We start from the raw sequence: 12369 nt of genomic DNA, 5'->3' as shown, positions 1-12369 counted from the left end.
ACATCCCCAAAGGGGGGGGTGCAGGAGGCAGCTGATTGATGTTTCTCTCTCATCGATGTTTCTAACTCTCTATCCCTCTCCCTTCCTCTCTGTAAAAAATCAATAAAATATATTAAAACAAACAAAAACATGCTACTTTTCTGTCTTGAAGGAGTGGTGTAGGAGATGAACTTTATTGTTCAACCCTACCCTAGTTCTTGGCTATCTCTCAAACTTTGTGATTGTCCATGCAGCTTTCATTGTTCTAATAGGCTCCCCGTAGCTGAGGATGTGCCAAAACCTGCCAATGTTCCAAAGGGCAGGCCTAGATACAAGCTGATTGGAAGCCATACCCTCTGGCAGCAGCTTGTATATATATAATGTAAATTTATTGATTTCAGAGGAGGAGAGATAGAAACATCAATGATAAGAGGGAATCATTGATTGGCTGCCTCCTTCACGCCCTCCACTGGGGATCGAGCCTGCAACCCTGGCATGTGCCCCTGACCGGAATCAAACCCAGGACCCTTCAGTCCACAGGCCGACACTCTATCCACTGAGCCAAACCGGCCAGGGCTGGCTGCAGCTTTTGAAGTGTGTAAATATACCTATGCTGCTGTCAGGGAAGAGTGGGAGATGAGTGCTTCCTGTCTGCTCTCTCTGCACTGAGCCCTGGGGGATAACCAGTTAAGAACTGTCTTTATTTGCTACAGTCCTGTGGGATCAGCAAATCTAAACACCACTTGGTCACCAGGTGATCAAAGGATGTCCCCTGTATGGTGGTCACAGATGCTGGGGTGCTAGATATGTGCAAAAGTTTTTCTGGAAAATACAGCCACCTGGAGCGAGGCAGAGGGACAGCACAAAGATAGTGCTGTCCTCTGTGTTCTCTGCGCAGTACTGCAGGCAGCTCCTAGATGTGTGTTAAAAGCCAGCCCCTCAGGTTGAAGCACTGGAGATTGCAAATAAGCTTATCACACAGAAAGGTGGGGCACCAGATGTGAGGTTCAAACCTTTGCTCCTCTGAGAAATTGGAAGTCATGAATTTTGTTCTAGTTGTGTCTTTACACCAGAGGTGGGTTTAATACCCTGTCTGTCTCTCCTACCCATTTCATTGTGGGTTTTTTCTTGTTCCCAGTAGTCACTCTAGTTTCTGCATTCCTTTAAGAGAAAATTGTTCTGTATGTAGGTAGTTTTTGTGTGTTCATGAGAGGAGGCGAGTTCAGGAACCTCCTATGTTGCCATCTTACACTAGAACCTATTCATTCTTTTAAAAAAAACTTTTTTTCACTTCTTCAGTAGTTAATATGGCATATATATTTTTTGTGTGTGGACATTAGCACAGACCTTTTTGAATGATTACTAAATATCAGAACAGCAGGCTACTAAATAATACAGTCTTGGATTCATTATTGATATTGGCCAGTTTGGCATCAGCCCCAACCATAATTTTGGTTAGTTACCTCTCAAAATATATCTAATATGAGGATTGGGTCATAGTATGAGTGCAAACCCGCTGTTAAACATTAAAAGAAATGACTTGAGCCAGTGGGTCCCTAACAAATTTATATTTACACTAGTGACCCGGTGCATGGATTTGTGCACGTTGAAAGGAAATTAATTAGAAGGTGGCCGGTGGGGCGGGACTGGGCAAGATGGCCCAACAGGCCCTGGAGCCAACCTCCCTCAGTCCCTCCCCCTGCCGACAGCACCTGGGGTGGTGCTGTGGAATCTCGAAAGGCGTCTGTGGAGTGAACAAGATCCCTCCGGCAGGTGGGGTGCCTCGGCCTGGCCTGTGGGGACGGGGCAAAACCGGCTCTCCTACATCCCCCAAGGGGTCCTGGAGTGCGAGAGGGCACTCTGCAAAGTTGCCGTCACCTCCCCCTGCCGACAGCACCTGGGGTGGTGCTGTGGAATCTCGAAAGGCGTCTGTGGAGTGAACAAGATCCCTCCGGCAGGTGGGGTGCCTCGGCCTGGCCTGTGGGGACGGGGCAAAACCGGCTCTCCTACATCCCCCAAGGGGTCCTGGAGTACGAGAGGGCACTCTGCAAAGTTGCTGTCATACAGTTTGTGGAACACAAACGCAAGTGTGCAGTAAACCAGATTCGGGGCCGACAGTGCCCCAGCAACAACATAACCCAAGGCCGAAGGTGGAATCACGTCACCCCACAAGGAATTGGACTCTCTCCTCTCTGGTTTTGGGGTGCATCTCCCGATAACCGCTGCTGCCAAGTCACTGCAGCTCGGCAGCTCCTGCATTGAGCGTCTGCCCCCTGGTGGTCAGTGCGCATCATAGCGACCGGTTGAACACTTAGCATATTATTAACCTTTTATATATTTACCTATATATCTATAGGCATAGATATATATTGATATATATAGATATAGTACATTTATACTTACCTTGGTGGTTGACCTAAATTTTGTTATTATTCATTTTGAAAACAAGCTTATTCACCAGATTTGGGGTATATTTAAGTTTTGTTCTATGGTATTGAGTAAAGTATATACTTCCAGATATATTATTTCCTTTTCATCTTCAGAATAAATGTTCTTTAGGTATTATAGAATATTTAATATACATTAGGTTAATTTAACCTTTGTTTTTTAAAAATATTTTTATTGACTTCAGAGAGGAAGACAGAGGGAGAGAGAGAAACATCAATGATGAGAGATAATCATTGATTGGCTGCCTCCTGCACACCCCCTACTGGGGATGAGTCTGCAACCTGGGCATGTGCCCTTGACCGGAATTAAACCTGGGATCCTTTAGTCTGCAGGCTGACGCTCTATCCCCCGAGCCAAACTGCCCAGGGCTAATTTAACCTTTGTATTATTTCACTGAATATGTATAATTTAAGACCTTTATCTGAGTTTGTTGGTAGACATAAAGATTAAAACTAGACTAATTATTATACAAAAATTCCGTTAAAATGGTTTAAAAATACTACTTCCTCATTAAACTTTCTCATACATAAGCAGCTTTGTAAATGTGCGCCATAGGAAACCATGCAGTATTTCTTTTCTGATGAATGTACTGCAAAGAAAATTTCTGCTTTGAATACTGTCAGAAAACAAAGAATCGACTGGTTCGCTCCGGGCTGTCAGCACACCACCTCCCGGACTTGCCCTACGACTACGGCGCCCCAGAGTCTCACACCAACGCCCGGATCATGCAGCTGCACCACAGCAAGCACCACACTGCCTATGTGAACAACCTGAACACCAGGGAGGTGAGGACAAGCACGGGGAGGTGCGGAGAAGGGTGACAATGCCACTCAAATAACTCTTCAGCCTGCCTGAAGTTCAACAGTGGAGGCCACATCAACCAGCATTTTCTCGTCAGACCTGAGCCCTCGTGGTGGTGGAGAACCCAAAGGGGAATTGCTGGAAGTCATCAACATGACTGGTTCCTTCACTGCATTTAGCTGTTTCTGCTGACGTTCAAGGCTCACTCAGGTGGGAGCTGGCTTGGTTTCCATAAGGAGCAAGGATGCTTCTAGACTGCTGCTTGTTCTAACCAGGATCCCCTTCAATGAAAAGGTCTCGTCTCATTCTACTTTTGGGGAATGATGTGTGGGAGCATGCTTATTACTTTCAGTATAAAAATGTCAGACCTGATTATCTGAAAGCTATTTGGAATGTAATCAACTGGGAAAATGTAACTGAGAGATACATGGCTTGCAAAAAGTATATCAGCATTACAGAAAGCTCGTTATGGCTGATTCTGTAGTAGTGCAGAGTAAACATTTGAGTAAACATTTTCTTCCGAGAGCTAAAATACCCAGGAGGTTATATCACCATAAAGCCATCAAAAGTATCACATCCCTTACTACTGAGGCCCCTATGGAAGCCTTTCTGATCCTGTTCTATTGCATTTATAGATAATCTAGATTTTTACCCTAGTTGTTTAACAATATTAATTTCTTTCCCCCAAGGAAACAAAACTAAAAAAGAACCAATTTAAAAAAAACTTTTACAATATAAAAATCATTATACAATAATTTAATTTTATTTTCCCTTTATCTTAATCACATACTTTAAGTAAAAAAGATATGAAAGATGTTAAAAACTGGACAACTGAGATAGGCAAGCATCATTAATACCAAAAACAGACATTCAAAATGGTTTCACATCGTCACATATTTAAACGTATCTCATTTTCAAATCCAACTGCCTGACAGATGCACTCTGGTCTGCTAGAAATGAATGGTGTGGTACCGGAGGCCACCTGCACACAACAATGAGGTTGCTGAGAGAAACGGCATCTTTCGAGGTGCTCTCCTGCACGAATGTGGCCATTAAAGCCTTTAATTCTGTCAGCGGTCTTTTAAATACCAATGATACTGATGTGACTGCAGGATTCACATTACTTAACATGACTCCCAGATAGCGCTGGCTTTACAGCTGATTCCACAGGCACAGACTTAGGCCAAGTTATAGGATATATAATTTTTTCTATTTTATTTACTGTTTAAGATGTTTTTCAATTAAATTTGGATGATACTTATAGGTAGTAGTACACAGGTGCCTGCATCCTTGTTTATGGACTCAGCGTCAGCACTGTGAATCACACACTGGGCCGTTCGTCCTCTCCTCAGTGTCCAGCACATTGGCATTAATAACCTGGTACAGCAATCAGTAAATTGGAATTAAACTCGTAAGTCAAGGCCCCACTGTACCTGGTACAGCAATCAGTAAATATTTACCAGGACCTCTTTAGGATTCCATTTTAGGCTTCTTATAGAAACAAGCCAATTCAAAACATTTTCTAGGCTTTGAAAATTTAATAAATGAAAGGCACTTGCCATTACTGATCATAATTCAAAAAGGTGGTGGTAAATTAAGGCTAAAAGTGGTAATTATTCTGTATGTGCCTACATGTGTAAAATGAGGTCTAAGATAAGGAATTAAGGAATAGACTAAAAACAACATGGGAGAGACTATGAAGAATAGGGTTACACTTGAAAATAAAAAAAATATATTTTTCTATCAGTTGGAGCTATAAAATATGAGGAAATTTTGGGGAAGGAGGTAAAATGATATTTAAAAAAACAAATCTCTTCCAATATAATAAAGCATAATCCTAATAGGTTTTTGGGAAAACTGAAGATATTTTTTAAATTCAATGACCTCTTTTTTTGCTCAACTGGAATTTTTACCATAGCACATACCCTGAATTATAATTATTTGATTCTGAACAACTGAGAAACTAAAAGATCTCATTCTTAGATTTATATACTTTTCTTACAAAAATAATTTGTTATTGTGCCAATATTTATCTGAACATGATAGCCTCCAATTAATTGGAATGACCACATTATCAGTATGAGTTATAGTGAAATTGCAGTTATTTCTCCTGTTTGAAAAATGAAGAGAAAAGAGTGAAAAACAACAACTATGAAGAAAAACAGGCAAATGGAAATAAAGGATACACAACAAAAGAGCCCAGAAGGCAAAAACATAAATATTAGAAAGATGCTTCAAAAGTTAATTAGTATCACAGGGAAAACCTTTATGAAAAATATTTAGAAAATAAATTAACACGTATCTTTAAAATATAGGACTCTAAGTGCTCGATATGTTTGGGATACTCTACAGTGACCTGTTAATTGCTGTACATATTTTTTTTTCAGGTATTTCTGGATCCTGTAGAAATCTATAGAATTTGCTTACTCACTGTTACAAAAATTGTTCTCAACTGTAGAAAATTAAAATTAATTCTTTAACCTTTAAGAAAGAAAAGAATGAAGAATCACTTCACTCTAATACATCATGAAAATAGGGTATCTGTTTATTTTGCCACATCACATTTTTTTTAAATGAAATATATGATTAGAGAATCAATTTCAGAGAATTTTTAGAAGAACAGGTGATTGAAAACCAAGTTCTCTTTTTTCAGGTGAGCCACAACACATTAAGTGATAGAGTTCACTTTGTACCACTTAGACATATACACTAGCAGAGCAAAATCATGTTCAAGCCAGTCAGCCCAAACATCATTTCCAGTAGTCAGCAATCTATGGCTCATGGCTGAATGTGACTTGTGGTCTATTTGTGGATGGCCCTCAGCTAAGAGTGGTTTTTATATTTTTCAAAGGGTTGTAAACAAAGCAAAACAGCATATGTGACAAAGAACCGCATATGGTCTACAAAGCCTAAAATATTTATGACCTGGCACATTATAGAAAGCTTGCAGACCTTTCATTCATACCAATGTTGTATAGAATTTAGACAGTGCAATTACAGGTCCAATATAATGCTCACTTATTCCCACCATGAATGTAGTAACAGTCTAAAAAGATATCTTCTGATGTCATTTGTCAGAATTTGTTTTCAACTTTTTCTTCATCTTCACTATCATTAAAGTTCATCCTTCAACAATATAAAAGTAATTGAAAGAGAAAAGAAACATGAGATTATATTAAAAACAAGGTAAAATAGTATAAGCTAACCAAACTTTTATCTTCTCAAAAATAATTACATACTCTATATTTCTTATTTAATGAGCCCACCACATAAGAACCTCTCCTACCTATAACAATGGTAGAGGAAAGGGTATCACATAGTTCTTACGCAGGCAGATACTACCAATTATAGCTTTACACATTCGAAGTCATATTTTGATGCGCTCTTTAACTTAATTTCAGTTATGACATTTGATTTATGAGTAACAGTGTTTGCTATCTCAAATGTTTAATGAGAAAGTCACAAAACATCTTGAGAAAACAGCTAAACAAACTATCAGAAAAACATTTTTGTTTACTGAAACCAAGAAAATAAAGATTCATAACTATCTCTTTCCTAACTGTTAGATTTGGAGAAAACATAATTCCCGAAGCAGGCTGTCAGACTTTCTATGTTGGGGTCTGTAGTTCTAATGATTCTACGGAGCCAGATGTCCTAGCCCTTTCCCAACGCTGTGCTGTTCTTCTGCCATTTCACTGTATAGGAAAGGAATCCAAGCACCCTCATGTGATTGTATTAAATCCCATTCAGAAGGCACTCTAGCATTCATGGACTGTTTGGTCTAAGTCTGTCCTAGAATGACATGATTTAAAGAAGAAAAATAATAAACAGTCCTTGCAAAGAACAGCAGGAGAAAGGCTGCAACTGCTTGATGGGTTAAAAATTCAAGGAGAGGCCAGGAGGTCCATGGGTTCCAACACATCCCGACTAAATAAGAACAAAAGAGTATTTGCTATCCAAATGTGTCTGTCAGGAGGCTCCAGTATATGTATTCCTTTCCTAACAAGTCACTGCTTTACTTACATTTGAACAAAATGTAAATAATTTATAGCCATAATTTCTTAAGTGATTTTACTTGTCCAAATCTCTAAGCATTTCAGTGTTTATAGGCTACATTCTGATTCTCATATTTTCCAAAGAAGAATTTCCAACTACTTACTGTTTTTTGAAGCTTTGTTTTCCCTGCTTATTCATACATATAAAATATAGGAAGAATAACTGTAGATAATGTTTGCAGTCAGCTCTAGACTTAGTCCTTACCTTATTTCTCATTCCATGTTTTTGGAGATTTTCCAATTTTTCATATATTAAAGCAGCAATCTCTTTTGCATCTCTGGAATCTATTTGCTCTCCCCCAATATTTCTCTAAAATTAAAAACACTTTTCTTATAATCTTTTAAGTATCTAATCAAAACATGACATTTGTACCTCAGAAACTTGAATAAAATAGTCCTTAAAATTCTAAGTGCTCGAAACTTAAATTTCTTCAAGGAAATAATGCTACAAAAGCACAGTTAACCCATTATTTACCTGAAATAAATACTGATACTGTTATGAGAACATGGGAAATATGCATTGTTAACTCCAAATGCCTGAAAACATTTAAACTGTGTAAGAAAAGATATGCCCAGGGGACTAAAATCATTCTAATCTAATACAATCTCTGACACAGACAAAACCATGACTAACTAACCATTGGAAAAGCAATGCCTATCTCCTGGCTCTCTTCTGCCCATAGCAGGAAGGTGGCTGGGAGGGGACAGGTGAATATGACCAACTCTGCTCACTTGGGATCTGGAGCCACCTGTTTCATTCCTCCTGGAGAGAACCCCACAATTATGTGTTAGGATTTTGTTTCATCATATAACTGCCCATCTGGGTTTGCATTTCTGTTTATTCCAATCATCATTCTACTTTGGCCTCTTCCTCTAGCCTGGACTTCTGGATGCCAACCCTGCCTTTCAGTTTGGACAGGGATATTCTGGGTCCTAATCTGTCCTCTGGACTCCTCTAGACATATGGTAACATCATATTTTCTTTTTTTTAAATATATGTGTGTGTGTGTGTGTATATTTTAATTTAAATTCTTTATTGTTAAAAGTATTACATGAGTCTCCTTTTTCCCCCATTGACCTCTCCCCGGCCGCTCCCACCCCACAGCACATGCCCTCACCCCCCTACTGTCTGTGTCCATTGGTTATGCTCATATGCATGCATACAAGTCCTTTGGTCTCTTAGCCCCTCACCCCACGCCTTCCCTCATAGGTTGGACAGTCTGTTCGACGCTTCTATGTCTCTGGTTCTATTTTTGTTCATCAGTTTATGTTGTTCATTATATTCCAAAAAATATATATTTTTTACTTATTTCAGGGAGGAAGAGAGAGAGAGAGAGAAACATCAATGATGAGAGAGAATCATTGATCGGCTGCCTCCTGCATGCCTTACACTGGGGATCAAGCCTGCAACTGGAGCATGTGCCCTGATCGGGAATGGAACTGTGACCTCCTGGTTCATAGGTCGCTGTTCAACCACTGAGCCACCTAAGCCGGGCAATATTTTCAAAGAGCTCCCTCTATGGCCTGATCATTTCTATGACTGGTCATTTTATTGATATTTCTCTAACATCATTTGACATGATGTCACCCACTTCTCAGCTGTTCTGAGAATTGGGAAGCAAAGCTAGTGATTCCAAAGGAATGAAGATTCAGCCTCAGGTATAAAACATTTTCCCTCTCAAGTTATGCTTACCCTATGCTGTTCTTAAAATAGCCTCTTGGACTAATCAAAATCCTTCACTGAAAAATCTAAATGTCTGACAATTCTAGATTTCTGAAATTCACCATTTAATTTATCTATTTAAATATTTAGCTCTATTTAAAAATGTATTATAATTACCAATAAATAACATGAGACCTTAATCAGATATTCTTTCTCAAAAAGTATATATTAAAATATTTGAAATTATTAATTTCATGTTTTATCAGAAAACATGAATATAGTACAAAGAAAATATTTTATCATAGTTCTTGTGCCAATAATGTCATTCTTTTACTTGGGAAGACAGCAAAGGTCATGAGTACTTTCAGTTAGCAATTATACTGGCTGATACACATGTACTTAAAAAAAATTTATTTATTTATTTTTTTAGAGAAAGGAGGGGGTGGGAGGGGAAGAGAGAGAAAAACAAACATTGATTTGTTGTTTATACATTCATTGGCTGATTCTTGTATGTGCCATAACCAGAGACTGAACCTGCAACCTTGGCATATTGTTAACACATTCTAACAATTGAGCAACCTGGCCAGGGCCAGACATATGCTTTTGTATTAGTAATCATAAAAGTTATCACCTGAATTTGAATTTTAAGACCCACTGGTTAGATGTCTAGTTTCTTACTGGGAAAAAAAAAAAAAGTTACGGACCTATAAAAAAGGAATAATGACTGCACCAACTTTTATAGCCTAAATCATTCATTAATAAAGATTCTATAAGATAAATACTCTGGTACTAAGGTTATTTCAAAAGTATTACAATAGCATACTATCCTTTCCTGGGAAAAAATCTATACTAATAAAAACCTAGGTGGTCCTCACGCCGCCACAAGATGGCTGGCAGGGGAGGGCAGTTGGGGGCAATCAGGCTGGCAAGGGAGCAGTTAGGCGTCAATCAGGCCGGCAGGGGAGCGGTTAGGGGGTGATCAGGCTGGTAGGTAGGGGAGTGGTTAGGGGAATCAGGCAGGTAGGCAGGCTAATGGTTGAGGGCCAGCAGTCCCAGATTGTGAGAGGAATGTCCAACTGGTTCAGACCTGATCCCACAGGGCAGTTGGACATCCCCTGAGGGGTCCCAGATTGGAGAGGGTGCAGGCCAGTGGGGGGCCCCCCCCCCCCCACCCGAATTTCGTGCACTGGGCCTCTAGTTAATCATAAAGGTACTATATGTTAATTCTATAAAAGTAGGAAATATAAAACTTCACAGAAAGTAAATAATTACCTCGAATTCTATCACCCATAGAAAACCACTATTAGTATTTTGGTTTGTCTCTTGAGTAATTTTCCTATTAATGAGTGTAAAAATTTTAAGGCAATGGAGATCATATCAATTGTGAGACACAAAACCTTTTAAAATCATTTAGTGTATATATAAAAAGGACCGTTTTTTAATAATATGCAATAAGATAATGATAAAGAGAAAAGAATCTAGAAAAGAGCATTACTCAGTCTAAACAAAAAATCTTTTGAGCTTGGCCTGCTAAAGGAAAGGAACATGGAGGAAAAACCTGTACGTACCTTTGATCTTTCGTAGGGAAAGAATTTAACAGTTGGATAGGCTCTGATACCAGCTTTCTGGCATGTCTGAGCATTGGCCTGACAGTCTACTTTTCCAGCTTTCACTTTTCCTTTAATCATCTGAAAAAAGACAAATATGGTTTACCATTCTCCTTGGAATGAAGTATTTTGGCAACCACAAAGCAATGTGATACTAAACATTTCAAATCTTTATAAACCTAAGGATTTGTTATTTAAAACATTTCAATCCTCCCCATTCAAATAAGATTGCTTCCAAATTCTTACTGGCGCTTTGCATTCCTATTTGTCCAGCACATCTCCAATAGCATTAATTTCTCTTTTGCCTTATCAAGAAAATTGAGCTTTGCCCTAAATGACCTCAACTTCTTGGTACCTACACCTGTCTGTCACAGCATAAACATCCCAGATGGTCTCCTTCCTGTCTTTCTCTGATCTCATGTGCTGAGGTAGCACCCATCTTGTGGAAGGCTGACTACTCCAGCTACACTCTCCGGTTGTCTCACTAACTATCAGATCTCTTACTTTCTCTAGCGTGTACACATCTGATCAAAAAAAGGATTCCTTCCTTAATTGCAGGGAAGGAATTAATTGAAGGAAAAAGGGAACAAGCAGAAGTGAGGCTTCTGGCTATTAAGGTTAGGAAGATGATGATGTCATCTAAGGAGGGGAAGAGAGAGAAAAACAAACATTGATTTGTTGTCCCACTTATTTATGCAGTATTGGCTAATTCTTGAGTGTGCTCTGACCGGAGATTGAACCTGCAACCTTGGCATATTGGGACAATGCTCTGACCAATTGAGCAACCTGGCCAGGGCCAGACATATGCTTTTGTATTAATAATCATAGAAGTCATCACCTAAATTTGAATTTGAAGACCCAGTGGTTAGATGTTTAGTTTCTTGTTGAAGGAAAAAAAAAAAAGTCACTGACCCAAAAACAATTAGGTAGAGATGCTGGCTAACTTTTTAAATAAAGAATGAAGCCTACTGCAAAGATTATAGTTGTAGAAATGAAATGGTTTTTAAAATTCAGAGGAAACTTTTAAGAAAATAAAAATTATATTTAAAATGTTTCAGCTAATTATTAAAACATGCATGTGATTACAATTTATTTAAGACTTACCCTGGCCAAGAGCTCAAACTCTGGAGCAAAATTTTGGCAAGGTCCACACCAAGGAGCATAGAAGTCAATCACCCAATGGTTTTTCCCTTGTAAAACTTTTTCATTGAAGGCCTGAGGTGTAAGATCTATGGATGCTTGAGGCAAAAATCTGAGGCAAAAATCAAAATTATTTTTCATTATATAAAACCAAAGCAAACTTCTAAAATATAATGCTGCAAAAGTTTTTAAGTTTAAAGTGACTTTAAAAAATGACAGTGTAATAAACCACAACCTTATCTTTGGTAAGTTATAATTTTTTACTAAGTGCTTTAAAATGCTAGAATTTTAAACAACTCACAGTAAATTTAATTATAGACATAAGAGGAAGGTAAATAATATTAAATCCATTTCGTACAATAATATATATTTTAGTTACTCACCCTAGACCCCAAATTCTTAGGGAATAGGCATCCCTATTCCAACCATTGTAACTACTGAAAAAAGAAAAATACATGTCAGTTGTAAATAGAATTTTTCATTATTGGATATGTTCAGAAAACGATCTCATTGTAGAAATCCTATATAATAAAAGGCCAATATGCAAATCGACCAAACGGCGGAACAACCGGTGGCGATGACGTGCACTGACCACCAGGGGGCAGATGCTCAACGCAGGAGCTGCCCTCTGGTGGTCAGTGTGCTCCCACAGGGGGAGCACCGCTCAGCCAGAAGC

General features: G+C 38.7%; 1 protein-coding gene and 1 pseudogene across 2 annotated transcripts in view; one reads left to right on the top strand and one right to left on the bottom strand.

Annotated features, from left to right (window-relative positions):
* The first annotated feature begins 2964 nt into the window (after nucleotides 1-2964).
* Nucleotides 2965-3902, top strand: LOC102248775 (annotated as a pseudogene).
* A 1846-nt stretch (nucleotides 3903-5748) lies between these two features.
* Nucleotides 5749-12369, bottom strand: part of DNAJC10 (DnaJ (Hsp40) homolog, subfamily C, member 10) — a 37584-nt gene continuing 30963 nt past the window's right edge. For both annotated transcript variants that reach the window (XM_005857659.2, XM_014546528.1), the window contains 5 exons: nucleotides 12077-12130; nucleotides 11658-11805; nucleotides 10515-10634; nucleotides 7489-7593; nucleotides 5749-6354 (listed from right to left, as the gene is read on the bottom strand). In XM_005857659.2, the coding sequence (XP_005857721.1) occupies nucleotides 6343-6354; nucleotides 7489-7593; nucleotides 10515-10634; nucleotides 11658-11805; nucleotides 12077-12130 (439 nt within the window). In that variant the 3' untranslated portion in view covers nucleotides 5749-6342. The remainder of the gene's footprint in view (nucleotides 6355-7488; nucleotides 7594-10514; nucleotides 10635-11657; nucleotides 11806-12076; nucleotides 12131-12369) is intronic.

This window comes from Myotis brandtii, unplaced genomic scaffold (assembly GCF_000412655.1).
Source record: "Myotis brandtii unplaced genomic scaffold, ASM41265v1 scaffold112, whole genome shotgun sequence".
NCBI lineage: Eukaryota > Metazoa > Chordata > Mammalia > Chiroptera > Vespertilionidae > Myotis > Myotis brandtii.
This window is presented reverse-complemented; position numbering and strand designations above follow the sequence as displayed.